Source organism: Gopherus evgoodei, chromosome 3 (genome assembly GCF_007399415.2).
Source record: "Gopherus evgoodei ecotype Sinaloan lineage chromosome 3, rGopEvg1_v1.p, whole genome shotgun sequence".
In the NCBI taxonomy this organism is placed as follows: domain Eukaryota; kingdom Metazoa; phylum Chordata; order Testudines; family Testudinidae; genus Gopherus; species Gopherus evgoodei.
In genome coordinates, this window is record NC_044324.1 from 67,598,405 (window position 1) to 67,615,088 (window position 16,684).

At 42.8% G+C, this 16,684-nt stretch overlaps 1 protein-coding gene across 1 annotated transcript; it reads right to left on the reverse strand.

Annotated features, from left to right (window-relative positions):
• Nucleotides 1-3,101: 3,101 nt before the first annotated feature.
• Nucleotides 3,102-16,013, reverse strand: CGAS (cyclic GMP-AMP synthase). Its single transcript, XM_030555759.1, has 5 exons — nt 15,268-16,013; nt 12,331-12,553; nt 9,598-9,852; nt 7,387-7,489; nt 3,102-5,507 (listed from the first exon to the last, which is right to left on the reverse strand). The coding sequence occupies exons 1-5, from the start codon at nt 15,910-15,912 to the stop codon at nt 5,153-5,155; spliced, it is 1,581 nt and encodes a 526-aa protein (XP_030411619.1). The 5' UTR covers nt 15,913-16,013; the 3' UTR covers nt 3,102-5,152.
• Nucleotides 16,014-16,684: the final 671 nt, after the last annotated feature.

Genomic DNA, 16,684 nt, shown 5'->3' on the forward strand with positions numbered 1-16,684 from the left:
CCTCCTGAAGCTAGCATCCCAAACCCCCTCCTGCACTGCAAGCCCCAGCCCTGACCCCCCCCCGAGCCAGCACCCCCACCCCCTCCTGCACCGCAACACTCTGCCCCAGCCCAGACCCCCTCCTGCACCCAAACTCTCTCCCGGAGCTTGCACCCCAACCCCCTGCCCCAGGCTCAGCCCAGAGCCCTGTCCCACACTGCAAACCCCTCAGTCCCAGCCCACACCCCCTCCACCCCATGAAAGTGAGTGAGAGTGATGGAGAGTGAGTGAGAGAGAGGAAGGAATGGAGTGAGTGGGGTGGGACTTTGGGGAAGGGGCAAGGTAGATCCTTGTGTGCTCTTAAATTCAAAAAGTGATCTTGGGCATAAAAAATTTGGAGTCCATTGATCGAAGTATTCTTGGATTCATTGCTGATGCTAAGCTCTCATACCCAACAGCCGTGAGTAATGCTTTCTACCATCTCCAGAACAGGAAATGTCATCTGTTCTGCTCATTTCAGAGGATTGAAAGGAGCTCCTTGTCAGACACCTTCCTACTTCCATGGTCAGGGACTCTGATGTACACTTTCCCACCAGTGCTGTTGCTGCACAAAGTCCTCACGAAGATCAAGCAGGATAAAGCCAAAGTAATCCTGATAGCTCCACCTTGGCCTCACCAACACTGTTTTGGCATGCTGATGGTTACCTGTCATATCAGCCTTTCACCCTCTGTTCCAGGGCAGGTCGTTCTTTGCTCATTACATGACAGGCTGTGTTCTTAAAAGGTCTGGAGCAGCTCTACCTCCAACTCCAGGATACAGTCCCTCCGTGGGACCTGAATCTGGTGATCACACAGCTCATGAAAGCCCCCTTCGAGCCCTCGTTCTGCTCTCCTGGAAGGCATCATTCCTGATGGTGAAAGTCTCTGCCTGAAGGGTTTCCAAGATTAGAGCACTTACAGTGGACCACCTTATATCGTGGTCTTCAAGGACAATGTCCAGCTGCGGCTGCATCTGGCTTTCCTACCCGAAGTGGTTTAGCAATTTCACGAGCCAGGACTTATTCTTGCCAGTCTTCTTCCCAAAGCCTAATAAATCTGAGGAGGAAGTAGGTTGCACTCCCTGGATGTCAGGAGAGCGCTAGCCTTCTACATCGAGAGAACCAAGCCATTTTGCAAGTCAATGCATTTTGTCACGGTAGCAGATAGGATGAAAGGTAGTCCAGTGTCCTCCCAGAGAATCTAGTCTTGGATCATCGCCTGCATTTGCTTTTGCTATGATCAGGAAAAAGTGCCTCCACCAGCAATTGTCACCACCCACTCAACTAGAGCACAAGCCTTGTCAGCTGCTTTCCTGGCCCCAGGTGCCAATACCAGATATCTCCAGGGCTGCCACCTGGTTGTCCATTCACACATTCACATCTCACTGTGTGCTTACCCAGCAAGGCTGAGACAATGCTCACTTCAGTAGAGCAGTATTACAAGCCGCATGTCTGTGAACTCAGAGCCGACCTCCAGGGATACTGCTTGTGAGCCATCTAGAATTGAATAAACATGAGCAAGTCCTTGAAGGAAAAAAGTTACCTACCTTTCATAACTATTGTTCTTCAAGATGTGTTGCTCATGTCCATTCCATTAGCCGCTCTCCTACCCCTCTGTTGGAGTTGCTAGCAAGAAACAACTGAGAGGGCATAGGGCCAGCAGCGCTTGATATATCAAGGCATGAGTGCAGCACTCCAGAGGGAACCATAGCCATCCCTATGGATATCACTAAGGCAAAAGTCTCCAACAGCTGTGCACGTAGGCATGCACACACCTAGAATGGAATGGACATCAGCAACACATCTCAAAGAACAGTTATGAAAGGTAGGTAACAATTTTATCTGATGCTGTTTCTGGCAGAGCAGTGCTGTAATGTTTCTTTAAGTAGACTCCAAGCACCTGTCTGTCTTCAGTTCACTGTTTTGAGCCACCAAGAATGGAATATATATGGAGTGAGTACTCAAAGAAGAAAGTCACCTTATAGAAATTTGAGTTCTTTGAGATGTAGTGGTATATATATTTCACCACCTGCCCTCCTTCCCCTCTACAATGGTGTCTTCCGTATCTTAAAACAAAAACAAAAAAACCCTTTAAAAACAATGTCCATTTGAAAAGGAAAAATCAACCATTTCATATTCTGAAGATATTGAAATGGACACTTTGAGATTATTAGGACTTTTTCCTTTTTTCTCCCAAATAAAATTTTAGTGAAATTGACACAATTTTACAAAGCATTTTAGTTTAGCCAGACTTGCCTTTTTCTGACAGAAAGCTATTCCATCAAAGATGTGAACCATTTTCATTCATGAAGGGCGAAATGTATTGTGGATAGGAAAGCTAAGATTTCCTCTATCCTGCAATTGCATTAGAATGAGGTTGATCATCTTCACTAAACAAAAATACTAAACTGTGGTGTTTCTTTTTTAAGAACTTGAATTCTTAGTCTTTTCATAACCAAAGTTCAGTGAACTCTAACTTGGTGGTCTGGTACTTGGGTGAAAAATCCTAAGAGAATGCCAGTCACCTTTAAAAACAACATTTTAAGAACTAAACATGTATAGATAAGGAATTTAACTAACCAAATTGCTGGTGTAAAATTTGGGTGCAGAAATGGAGTAAACAGCATAAAATTCAAGTAGATTATTTAGGGCCAGATTTTAATCTACTTGAATTTTGTCTTTTTCCCATAACTTTTTCTCAGGAGTTTAACTCCGAGGCAGAAATCTTTGAAATACATCATAGGATTTTTTAGCTGAAGATACTGTATTGGTTCATCTACGTACACTGGAAATCCAGTGACATAGCACCAAAGAATTTATCACTCAAGCTACAAAGATTTTTCCTAATTTTTAGATAAAAAGCCATAAGAGTCCTAGAATAATAGAAAACGTTCTGGATAAATACTTATTTGTTGGTTTCATTGGCAAATGACTGCAAAGCTTAGAGAATCACTTAGAATAAACTGTCTCCATAACATAACTTTCTAATTATCAGGCAGTTCCTGAAGAGCTTATTTCAATGGCAGAAAGATTCAAGCAATTTCAGATGACAAAAGAAATCAAAAAGGATTTAGGAAGACCTCGTGGAAAGTCCCAGAAAGGTTTTTAATTGCCTGGGAGATATTTAAACAAAGTGAGTAAATTCTTGTAGTAATAGTGATATAGATTTGAATTTAGGGCCAGATTTTTCAAGTGTGTGTACTTTTGTGCATGCTTGTCTTGGATACACCAATTAGGTGTGTGAATTTTTTTGAAAATCTGGTTCTCCTTACATTTAACAATGTGTTGCTATGTTTAGTTGTCACTCAATTATTTAATTCACACTTAAGGCAGAAAAAGTGTGTGTCAAGGTTAGTAATTGCAATTACATCATTTTTAAAAACTGTAAAAATGCCGAAGAAAATTAAGAATCTGTGTTTAATTTGACAAACTGCAGAATTTTTTAATATACAAGAATTTAAAAATAAATGTCTCCCTTATATTTTCAGGGAATCAGAGTGGTGCATACTCTCTTACGTGCCTGATGTTACCACCATTTATGTCAGTGGAGTGCCAGGAAAATGTTACATCTCTGGTTTGGGACAGATAAGGATAAAGATTCATTGTTGGAAAATGAAGCATATTCTTACAGTAATAGCTGGATAAATCTCTGAACAAATATTTCATCGTCTGTCACACTGAGTGGATGGAAACCCAACCAAATGATAAGAGAGTACACACATTTTGTGAGGCCCCAATCTTTTTTTTCTAATAAGATTATATGTTTTCTATTTTGATTCTTCTGGGCCTCTTATTTTATTTTACATTAAGCTTATATACATATATACAAATCTCCTGTTGACTTCAGTAGGGCTAATATTTCACCTTTCCTATTTATTCTGATGTTTTGGACCTTTTTTAAGAGAATAAAGGAATCTAGTTTTGTACAGCACTGAAGTTTTCAAATGCTGTAAGATTTTTGCATTTGCTAAATAAAAAACTTGAAACTATAATAGCTTTTCCACTGGCTGTACCTTTCCTATGTGCTCTTGTTTCATAGTCTCTCGTCAAGAAAGAAGAATCAAGTTAAGTTCTGTCTGAGCAGATATAATAAAGTCTGTTGTTGCCGCTGCTTGTACTCTGACATCCAAAAATTAAAGTGCAACTATAGTCGTTATCACTTAAAAGCAGGATCAGTAAAGAGTATAATTATCCTTAAGCACATTTCTGTTTTGGAATATTCAATACTCAAGTATCCAACGAAATTCCTCAACATGAGCAAAGTAACGGATGAAAAAATCAGAACTGATTTTGTTTTTTTGCAAGCTATTTTGCAGTGTTGCCTCTTCGGGATAAATATAGAGGTGAGTTATGATTGTTGTCTGTAAATACATATGGAGGATACTCAGCAGTGTTTATACTGGTGCAACTCCATTGACTTCAGAACTGCACCAGTATAACTAGGAGTATAATATGGCCATTTGTCCGTAAATTTGTTTGCCTATCATTGTTTAGCATCAAATCTGTGTTTTGTTTTTACTACTGAATCACTGCTGCTGCCTTCGAAGCATAGCGCTTGTCTATAGTGTGTGGCACTGTGCACTACAAGGGCCGTAATTTGTAAAGTGCACTGTTTGCGCACTATTGATCCATGTAGACCCTGTTGGTGCACACTGAAAGTTCCCAAGCACTTTAGTGTAGAACTGTATTATGTTATTGTGCATGAGGAGGCTTTTAGTATATGACAGCAGGGACTATGCAGACTAGCTAATGCGTAACATGGAACTGCACTTGAGAAATTACACTCCCATAGTATGCAGTGCTGCACTGTGTAGATAAGTGTATAGAAGTGAGAGCAGGAAAGTATGGATTATAGCTAATTCTCCTTCCCCACCCCACCCCGTTGAAAGTAGCCTGGCGTCAGTCAGACTTAAAATTGTGAAAAACTTGTCCTGTTGTTCCTTCTCCTCTACCACTATGTAGCATAATTTAATTTAAATGTGCAAGTCTCATTTATTGACCACAATTACTTTACTACCACTTTTCATAGCACCAGAAATTCTCAAGGAATATAATTTCAAATGTTGATTCTGTATTAGATATGCTGATTTATAAAATGTAAATGAAAATTTTGAAAAACATCATAGAATATTTCCTTAATTCTGCAGTTCAAATATTGGAAATCTATTGTTTATTTCATATTTAATTTCCTTTGAAAGGAAATCACTGCTTGCCTTATCAATTAATTGTCTACTAAAAAGGTTATGTGTAGGAATAAAAAAGTGTGGAAGCTTTGCATTGTTGAGGCAATTCAGAAAGAAATTCAAAAATTTTTGAAAACAGCTCTCAAGGTCTGTTAACAGCCATTGTTTATCATCTGGCCAAAGGACACATGCTTGGAAAAAGGCAGTTTTGGCATGGTAGGAACAGAATTTGTCCAGCCCCCGTCTGTTTCCATCTTTTGTTTTAAGCTGATCCAGAAGATGCTTCAGAAGTTTCAGACAGCTTTTCCTGTTGAACAATAAAATGTTATTACTGGGAAATGCCTTATGTATGCCAAATAAGTGTTTCTGGAAGTATTTTGCTTTCATGAGGCATTTGATGCAGACCCCAACAAGTGGGATAAAGAATTTTGCCAATAATATTTTCCTATAAAGTATGAAAACCCATTGCATTTGTATAGGCCAGATTAATCCCAGGATTGCATTAGTTTTTCCACAGGGCTCCCCAGATTGAAAGACTGTGCCCAAGGGAAGTTTTAGTGGTGCATTATAATAGGAACTTCCTTCCACTGGGAGCCATCATAACCCAGAAACTGAGTAGTGTTGGCCAGTCATATGCTTCATTTAGTGCACTCCCCACAGCAGTTACCACCAGTGGGCAGTTTTGGAGACCGCTGCAAATTAAAACTGCCCTTTTCTGACAAACTGAGGGATATATCACTGCCTTCCCTTGGACAGAAGGAGGCAATGGGTATGGAAAGATGCAATTTACGTGTGCTTGCATCAACAGCAGTGAATCTGGCCTAATTCATAAAACAATTTTTTTAAATTACTGTTGTAGCCAAAAATAAAATAATTCTCCTAATAATTTGATGTCTTGTGTGTCAAATCTAGAGAACTGACAAGCACGAGAGAGACTGAAGGAGTCACACACCTACTTGGTGACTGTTTTTCTCTCTCTTCCTATGCTTAGAATTGTTAATGAAATTCAGAAGGGTTCATGATTTGTAAAACTACAGAATGCAAAATGGGTTATCTGTCAAAATCAATTCCTTAAATTATACTGTTTAAAACACCAAATGATTCTTCATGTATTTCCCCTTCCTCCCCCTCATCCAAAAAAACACACTTATTAATGAATTGCCTCAAGTAGCTAACTTATTTAGTGCCCAGTATCTAATATAAATCGGGGTCCCCAACACAGCATCTGTGTGTGCCCGCCTACTGGCCGCCGGGCAAGCAGCCGCCGAAATGCTTACGAGTAGTGGCAATGTCAAGGAGCGGCATTTTGGCGATAACGTCTCTTGAGGGTACGTCTACACTATGGGATTATTCCAATTTTACATAAACTGGTTTTGTAAAACAGATTGTAAAAAGTTGAGTGCACGCCGCCACACTAAGCACATTAATTCAGCGATGTGCATCCATGGTCCAAGGTCAGTGTCAATTTCCGGAGCGTTGCACTGTGGGTAGCTATTCTGTAGTTATCCCATAGTTCCCGCAGTCTCCCCCGCCCCTTGGAATTCTGGGTTGAGATCCCAGTGCCTGATGGGGCAAAAATCATTGTCGCAGGTGGTTCTGGGTAAATGTCGTCACTCATTCCTTCCTCGGGGAAAACAATGGCAGACAATCATTTCGCGCCCTTTTTTCCCTGGATTGCCCTGGCAGACGCCATAGCACAGCAACCATGGAGCCCGTTCAGCCTTTTTTTTTACTGTCACCGTATGTGTACTGGATGCCGCTATCTAACAAACTGGGGCTAACTTTTTTTTAATCAGACTTAGGAAGTGTGTGGGGGGGGATTGTTTGTTTTGTTTTTTTGACAGATTTCATCTGTTTGCTTTGTAATGCGAAAATAGGATGTAAACCTGTGATGTAGTATGCCCCCATCTTCCTTAAACTTCAGTGGAAGCCAGACATACCCAGCAGTGCACAGGATTGTATTTATTTGTCTACAACAGAAGGGTGGTGTAACTATTAAGTGATATGTATGAAGTGTTTTTCAAATATGAAGGCTTCATACAGGCTCACTATTATTTCTTAGTATGGGTTCTTGTTCTCTCACACCACAGATTAAATTATAAATTTAGAAAGAATTAAAACACTTGCTAGACTGATATAGTGGCTAAAAGAGACTTCAAAAAAGACATACAAAAAGACATACTAACCTACAACACTTAACTCCCTTAGATTCACAACATGTTTTTGTCTTGCCATGGTTCTTTATCATATCCTTTTCAATGTGTGAGAAAGAGAGTCGCCAGGTGTCTTCTAAAGATGTATTAAAAGAATACAAACATTTAGTAACACTTTTACCCACTTATAATATGAGTCTTACACAGTTTATGTAGCTAAAGAAAATTCATCCTGAAGTGAACTTATTTGGAAATGTCTGCAACTTTTTTTTGACTTTAAAAATATCTATTTAATAATCTAAACCACAAAATGCTAAAATCCCCTAATTGTATGTTTTTTGCATGATTTTCCCTAAAAGACAGTGTTATGGTTGTCTGGATATTTTAACTGTATTTCCATACCTAAATGTTTGGATTTCTTTGAAGTGTAAACTTAACTCTTAATTTCCCGGGTTTATAATGTGTGATTTTGGGATAATTACAATACCCCAAGAAGCTTTCCATCTTTGAAAGTACATATCAAGTAATTTTAATCTTAAAACATTTTTTTGTTTTGGGATAAGCTAATTGTGGTGTTTGACATAACTTATTTTTAAGACTTTTTTCCACTGTCTGTTGATTCTGACATGATCTTGTTTTAGGAGTACGCCTCTGTTTACTCTTGCAATAGTACCCTGTTTTCCGATCACGGCAAGGCATTCAGTTTGAGTAAATTAGCACCCATGAAGAATTATATAAATTATTTTTATAGCACCAACATAGGGCTATATGCTTCCCACACCACTTCAGATCAGCTTTCTACCCCACCAAGCACATTGTCACTGTTTACATTTAATTTTCCTATTACAGGAGATCAACAAGACAAGGCAATACTACTCTCAAATAGCATTAGGTAAAATCTGTGCTGAGATTTTAATAAAAAAAAACACAAAAACTTTAGCAAAGCCTTTCTCTGCATAACACTTTCTTTTGCTGAAATATAATAGAAAAAATGTCAGTTTCCCCCTAGATGTACTCTACTGCCACAGATCATGATTGTGACAGCCAAGTTAAATAAAAATAATGGTAATGGTGCACTTATGAAGACCTGAACTTGATGGGGAAATCTAGTAAATTTCCCATACAATGTAAAACATTGAGGTTTTAGATGTATTTTTGTGTAGACTAAATCATTCAGCTTCACATACAGAAACACATTTTGATGTTCTATTTGTGCAGAAGCATACTTTCCTTCATTCGCAATAGGTTTCTATTATATAACAGAAAAAGGTGGTAAAAATACCTCTATATGGCCGTGGTTGGAAAGTAGTACAATGTTCTAATGTGGGAGGGTCTATCTGAAATTACTTCAGCATCAGACACTTTGATGTAAGAACTTCAGGGTAGGGATGGTCTTTGTACAGAGCCTCCACAATATGAAGAATAGGACAAGTTTAATAATTCAAAGATAAGGTTTTCTTAAATGATGACTCTGATCCAGATGTAGCCACGGACAAGACAGACAGAAGAATAACGTTGGCACCTTAAAGACTTAGATTTATTTGGGCATAAGCTTTTGTGAGTAAAAAATCCTTCTTCAGACGCCTGGAGTGAAAATTGCAGATACAGGCATAAATATATTTTGGCACATGAAGTGAAGGAAGTCACCGTACAAGGGGAGAACCAGTGTTGAAGGCCAATTCAGTCAGGGAGTGTGTGGTCCATTCCCAATAATTGGTGAGGCAGTGTCAATACCAAGAGAGGAGAAATTGCTTTTGTGGTGAGCCAGCCACTCCCAGTCCCTATTTAAGCCCAAATTGATGGTGTTAAGTTTGCAAATTAATTTAGCTCTGCAGTTTCTCTTTGAAGTCTGTGTTTTGTTTTAAATCTGTTATTGAAGGTCCAGGGAGATTGAAGTGTTCTCCTACTGGCTTTTGTATGTTACCATTCCTGATGTCTGATTTGTGTCCATTTATCCTTTTACGTATTGGTTTACAACATTGGTTTTTGCATCTGAAGAAATGTTTGTTTGTTTTTACCCACAAAAGCTTATGCCCAAATAAATCCGTTGGTGTTTAAGGTACCACCGGACTCCTCATTGTTTTTGTGGATACAGACTAACATGGCTACCTCTCTGATAAGAGAAGAATACTGCATGCCCTGCTGACTAACAAAAACAAAAAGTAATATTACAGCAGTTGGGTAATTACTAGCTGAGCAGAAGATCCCTCTCACATTTAAAAATAAATAAATAAATAACAATACCTTTTAGCGCTCTTCCATCCTTGGCATGTTTGGGTACTAGGTATATTGGCTTCCATTTATATTCTTGTTTGACTTTGCTTCCTAGCCATTCTTCAATTTTTAGGCCCTCCTGTGTACTGGCAGGCCAGCTCTGACTTCGAACTTCCAAAGCCAAGATTATATCCACTGATATCTCCATTGGAGGATTCCCAATGCGAAGTGTTATTGCAGGGCTTCCAGCCTTTTTTTTATCCACAGTGACTTTCATTTCTGTTCCTATCAAAAAAGTAATGAATTTTCTTTAATAACCTTAACTTTTTAATATTAGAAGAAACCATTTTTGAATGTTTTTGTTTGTTTAACTAGAATTTTCAGCTATATCATGTCATATACAAAGCTTCAGTCATTGACTATTAGAGAACATATGAAGAGACTAAGTATTTTTAAATCAGTTTGTATAATGCAAATAGTTCATTTTTTTTTTAAGGTATGTGCAGAAAATTGACCAAGTAAACAAAGGAAAATGCATGAAACTACTTAGAACTTCATGAGGGACAAATAATTGCAGGTTGCCCCATCGAGAACAAATAACCAAGCCATTTTTATAAGTAGCTTATGTAAAATCGTAACATCAGATTTCAGTATTTGACTAGCTGCATTAATATGCTACAATGAAATGAAAAGAGAGTGCCTTTCCAGGTAACATAACTGAAATTGAGGTGCTTTGGAGAGACCTTGTGTCATAAACAGATAGTTAAGGGTTACTGTCTCTTTTACCTGTAAAGGGTTAACAAGCTCAGTGAACCTGGCTGATACTTGACCAAAGGACCAATCGGGGGACAAGATACTTTCAAATCTTGGTGGAGGGAAGTCTTTGTGCTTTTTGGGTTGTTCTTAGTTCTCCCTTGGAGTTAAGAGGGGCCAGACATGCGACCAGGTTTCTCCAATCTTTCTGAAACAGTCTATCATGTTCCAAATAAAGTACTAGATAGAAGGCGGATTAGTCTTTGTTTGTTTTCTTTATTTGCAAATGTGTATTCTGCTGGAAGGATTTTTTTCCTCTGTTTGCTGTACTTGTATCTTAGGCTAGGGGGCAGGGATTCCCTCTAGTCTATATAAGCTGAAGACCCTGTAAATATTTTCCATCTTGGTTTTACAGAGAGTGTGTTTTTTTTACTTTTTCTTTCTTTAATTAAAAGCTTTCTTTTTTAAGAACCTGATTGATTTTTTTCCTTGTGTAAAACTCAAGGGGATTGGGTCTGAACTCACCAAGGAGTGGTGGGGGGAGAGAAAAGAGGGGAAAGGTTAATTCCTCTCTGTTTTAGGATCCAACGAGTTTGGATCAGTGTATCTATCTCTCAGAATAACCCAGGGAGGGGAAGTCTGGGAGGGAGGAAAGGAGGGGAAATGGTTTATTTCCCTTTGTTTTAAGACCCAAGGGGTTTGTGTGTTGGGTCCCCCAGGGAAGATTTTGGGGAGACAGGGAGTGTATCAGACACTGGAATTTCTGGTTGGTGGCAGCGCTATCAGATCTAAGCTAGGAATTAAGCTTAGAAGGGTACATGCAGGTTCCCACTTTCTGGACGCTAAAGTTCAAAGTGGGAATAATACCTTGACACCTTGTATTTGCATTGAGAACTGATTCTAAAAGTAGAATGTTCTTGTCTTGTTTAGGAATATTTTTATGCATTAGACCCATAGAACCCAATGTATTTTTTTTTATTTCATATTGTAAATGTTAGTTGAAAATTGTGGCCACAATTTTCAACACACATAGCTGTCAGCTAAAGGGGATTATATAGTCTCACTTAGAGTATATTGTTAGTGTTAAAAATGACAATTTATTTCCAAAATAAATAAAACATTTTAATGAATGAAGGCCATATTCTTCCCTAATCTCTGTATAACCCCTACCCTTCTGACATCAGTGGGCATTCCATTATGTATAATGCTTACTTTACTTTATATCTTGGTCTACAGACCATAATTCAACCTCTTCTCTATCTGAGTATTCCCTGATTATAGCACCATATTCTTGAGCAAAAAATACACTGAAAAGCAAGACATGGAATTTTTCACAAGATCCACATCCATTGAACTGGTCTATTATGGACAAGGTTAATTGAACAGTTTAATGCCGATGTAAAAGAACCTCAGATATTAAAAACCATATCAGTCATTTCAGTGCTACAACAAGCAGTCTCTTGAGTTATTTTAGAAACTTAGATTGAATGTTTCTAGCACCTTGCTGGAAGAAAATACTACTTTGTTTTAAGAGAGGCGGGATAAGTTTAGAAACTACGGAAAACTTACTTCCAGTAAATGTAAGAACACGTGGTATAAAGCAGAAGAAATTGAGTCAGTATGTGGCATAAGGATTTTTTCAAATACTTCTACAAACTTGTTTAAGCCATCTGTCGTTTTCCTAATGTGACTGGCCTGACTGAAACCTGGCCTTAGACCGTACCCTGAATGTCCTTTGTTTCAATGTGCAAATACAGCTTGTTCCATAAGAATGGAGTGGAGTGAATCAGACCCTGTATGTTTGTGGTTGCTCTTCTCTTATTGCTCTTGCAACAAGAAGAAGCACAGATATGAATAGTTTTTTCTAGCATTTTGTGCACATGTCTATGAAGGCACTGCTAACAGGAACATAAGTTGTATGTACAACACTACTTCCAGTGATGTATATGAATAGACATTAATGTGAACAGTAACACCTGTGTTGGAAAATATTGTCCACTGAATACTTACTTGTCATGCTCTTTACAATTTCTTTAATAATGTTCCTCAGGGCAAAAAGCATCTTACAGGCCGCTAATGTTCCATCTTCGTGTAAAAATTTGTCCAGCTCGTTTCCTTGAGGATTTCTTTTAAGTCTCACATAATAAAAGGCACCAGAGTCATCACATTGTTCCAGTTTAACTCTAGGAGCTGGCATCGTAAACATGACATCGAACTCATTTGGTGCAGAAATCTGTGAATCACAGAAATACTTACTGTGTTTTGTTATTACAGGTAAGGTTTTAGCCTGCATTTCCATTATAAATGCCTCTATGCAGTGGTGAGCTGGAGCCGGTTCGCAGGAACCAGGAACCGGTTGTTGAATTTAGAAGCCCTTTTAGAACCGGTTGTTCCGGGACAACTGGTTCTATACGGGCTTTATTTAACAAAAGCTCTGGCAGCTGTCCATTCTGCCCCAGCCCCAGTTCACTTCCCCCTCCTCCTCCCCCTCCCTCTCACCTGCTTCCCACGAATCAGATGTTTGCGGGAAGCCTGAAACATGCAGTAGGCACGCAGGTAAGCTGGGGGGAGGGGAGGTGCGACCAGCCCAGCAACTCCCTCCGGCCTGGTTCTTGGTCCCGGCCCCAACTGAGCACCGCCGGCTCCGGCCCGGCGGCTGCCTCCGGCCCGACTCCTGGTCCCGGCCAAGCGGCTCCAGGCAGTGCGGTAAGGGGGCAGGGAGCAGGGAGGCGTTGTTGGAAGAGGGCAGAGGAGTTTGGGGGGGTGAATGGGGGTGAGGCAGTTAGAGGGCAGGGAACGGGGATTGGGGGCAAGGGTCCTGGGGGGGGCCATCAGGAAGGAGCAGGGGTTGGATGGGGCGGTGGGGGGCAGTCAGGGGAAGGGATAGTTGGGGGCAGAGAGAAGGGGGGATTGGATGGAGCGGGGGTCCCGGGGGGGGCCATCAGGAATGAGAGGAGGGGTTGGATGGGGCAGCAGAGGGAAGTCGGGACAGGGAAGGGGGTTGGATGGGGCAGGAGTCCTGGGGGGGCAGCCACGACCCCCTCGTGAGGTGAGGAGGAGGGAACCTGTAGTTAATATTTTGGCAGCTCATCACTGCCTCTATGGACTTTATTCTCCCCTCCACTTCCATGTGCAGAGATGAGGGGAATAAATGTATGGTAATTTGCAGTAAATTAAGACCGGGAAATTCTCAACAGGAGAAAGACAATACAACCCAGTCAGGGAGCTACTCTTAACAACTCTTACTGGAAGTTTTATTTTTGGATGTTAAAAGATTAAAAGTTATTTAATCATCCTGTTAAAGAATGGGGTAAACTACACATTTCATAAAGTGAAACTAGAACAACTTACATAACATGGATATAGAAGTCCCAAGTGCAGCAAGACAGACCCACATTACACTGCTCAATTCTCCCTCCCTCTGCTGACAGGTCTGACTCTTATTGAAGTTAGTAGTAATTGTTCCTCACCTAGGTACTTACAAACTGTAATCAAGTCACCCCTATACCTGTGCTTTAAGGTAAATAGATTCGAGGAGCTCAATCTCTGAGGCATGTTTTTCTAATTCTTTAATCATTCCAGTGCGCAACGGGATGGATCACTTGGTGATTATCTGTTCTGTTCATTCCTTCTGGGGCACCTGGCATTGGCCACTGTAGGAAGACAGGAGACTGGGCTAGACAGACCTTTGGTCTGATCTAGTATAGCCATTCTCATGTTATCTGACCTCCATGTAATCTGTTTATCTCATGGTCCTCTGCAATCGCACTCCATCCCAAGACAAGTGAGACTCCATACCCTGGATATTGTAAGAACATGCTTTTTATTTAGACGGGACTAAACCATTTGGATACACGCACAGGCTGTTTGTGGTGTGTGCTGGAAAAATTAAGGGATAACTACTGTCAGCTAATACTGTGTTAAGATTTGTTATCCCCCAGCCATGAGGGATCCACCTCCACATGTTAAGAGTTTACTCTACCTGTCCCCACCACTCCCGGCTTTCTCATATATAAAGACTATCCACAATGATCAATACCCCTGTCATCTGCAGCCTGGATAATTGTAACTGACTGTATCTACACTTGAACATCAGAACAATGTAAAGGCTTCAGCTAGTGCAAACCTAAGCTATCCACTGTCTGTGTGTTTTAGGTCTCTATGAGTAAATCAAGCCTGTGCTCCAGTTTCTCCACTTGCTCCCAGTCTAAATCGACTAATGGAGCTGGTCTCAACTACATTATCTTAATCTACATAAACCATCAGGACAACTATGTTCCTCTAGTCTAGAACAATGCAGAGCACAACCTGTATGAGATCTGGAGCTGTCTCTTAATCAACAGGAACTAATTCAACAAACTTCCTGAGGAAATTAGAGTAAGCCAGTTTGAATATCTTTTGTAACATCTGGAAAATTTTATTAAGGAGGAAAGCCTTCCCATCTCTATAACCAAATTGTTTTTACAACATCAACTTCCCTCCCTCCCAACTAGTCCCCACTATCCCTGTAACCCCAAAGGGAGACAAAACAGATTTCATGAAACCTGCTAGGAACCTGGGGGTACTCAGATCTATGGTTCTGGTCACCAATACAAACTCTATAGCTAGAAGGAATGTAATTAGCCATTATGGGAAAGAGTGCAGCGAAAGTGTCCCTGTAAGATAATGTGCTGTGCCTGAAAGCCACAAAGAGCTTGAGCCACTATAGTTTCAGAAGCTGCTGCAGCAGAGGCAAGGGCTGTGCCGTGCTGAGACAATTTTAAATAAGAATTAGGGACAGAAAAGGACCCGGGAGAGTGTCTGAAAAGCAGTTCCAGGGAGGGAGGCTGGAGGTGGCAGAAGATAATGAGTCACATCACAGCTGGAAGTGCCACAATCATGGTAGGTCCTACATTAACAGTGTCCGATGGAGATGAAGTGCTTAAGCCCCTGCCCGCTTCTCCTCACCTTGACATGCTCGTAGTAGCTACCGGTGCCCAGGATATCAATTGAGCTGAAAGTGCTCTCCCGGGCTCTGATCGCTGACACCAACGTGCGGATGAGCTGGTTCACACGCTCCGCGGCCTCCGACGTGTCCTGCCGGCCCAGGCTCAGTGTCTTCAGCACATCCCTGAGCCGCGGGGCTCCCACTCCAGCTGACCTGACAGCGCCGCTGCTGTCCGCCCCCGTGCAGCAGTAGGACGCTACAGCGGGCGGCCCGGTGGAGGGAGGCTCTTTTGTTTTCGGGACAGCTCCCGTCTCCCTGCGGGCAGAGTCCTGCCTAGCGGGGTCCGCCTTCCTACTGGGGCCAGCATTACTCGCTCCCTTCCCGCTACGGACAGAGCCCAGCTCGCTGGGAGCAGGTCCCGTCTCTGGGCGGGATCTGGCAGATGTGGCGCCCTGCGGGTCAGTGGGAGAAGGGGCGGCTCGGGGGTTAACGGCTTTGGCATGCTCACCGGGAGGCCGAGCGTCCCCTCTCCCTGCCCCAGCTCTCCCGCCGCCCCGGGCAGGGGGCTTGGCGCTATGGCTCCGCGGGGGCTCCGGAGCGCTGCTCTGACTCGGCGCCTTTCTCGCCCCTCTGGCTCTCCTCGCTGCGGCGCACTGGTCCCCCATGGCTCAGCTCTCACCGCCTCCCTGGCTCAGGGCACTGAGGCGCCAAGCGCGAGACCAGGCTCAGGCAACTTCCTTTCCGGGACCAGGGCGCGCAGCCGGAGAAACGAAACTCAGGGAGGAGCATGACCCCGTTCCCGCCGCGGGGTGCTGGGGCCTGCGGCACCGGCCGGGCTTTCCTGGGCGCAGTAGGAGCGAGGCCAGCCGCGGGGCGAGGTGTTGTGAGGGGAGTTTTGTAAGCGCCGGCCAGTCCCAAGCCCTCGGTCCCCAACCTCCAGCCCAGAGCCCCCTCCTGCGCCCCAAACCCCCAGCCGCAGCCCAGAGCCGATATCCCCTCCTACACCTCAACCCCCTGCCCCAGCCTGGAGCCCTCGCCCACTCCGAACCCCTCGGTCCCCAACCCCAACCTCCAGCCCAGAGCCCCCTCCTGCGCCCCAAACCCCCAGCCCAGAGCCAATACCCCCTCCTACACCTCAACCTCCTGCCCCAGCCTGGAGCCCCCTCCCATTCTGAACCCCTCGGTCCCCGACCTCCAGCCCAGAGCCCCCTCCTGCACCCCCAGCCCAGAGCCCCCTCCTGCACCCCAAACCCCCAGCCCAGAGCCGATACCCCCTCCTACACCTCAACCCCCTGCCCCAGCCTGGAGCCCTCGCCCACTCCGAACCCCTCGGTCCCCAACCCCAACCTCCAGCCCAAAGCCCCCTCCTGCACCCCCTGCCCAGAGCCCCCTCCTGCACCCCAAACCCCCAGCCCAGAGCCGATACCCCCTCCTACA

Bases quoted from the DNA above. Each gene is read 5' to 3' on its own strand.
- CGAS (XM_030555759.1), bottom strand. From the start codon at position 15,912: ATGGGGGACCAGTGCGCCGCAGCGAGGAGAGCCAGAGGGGCGAGAAAG. The intron at 12,554-15,267 runs GTGAGGAGAAGC...TGTGATTCACAG, and splicing joins GCTACTACGAGCATGTCAAG to ATTTCTGCACCAAATGAGTT. The intron at 5,508-7,386 runs GTTAGTATGTCT...ATTGTTCAACAG, and splicing joins AAGGGAGTTAAGTGTTGTAG to GAAAAGCTGTCTGAAACTTC.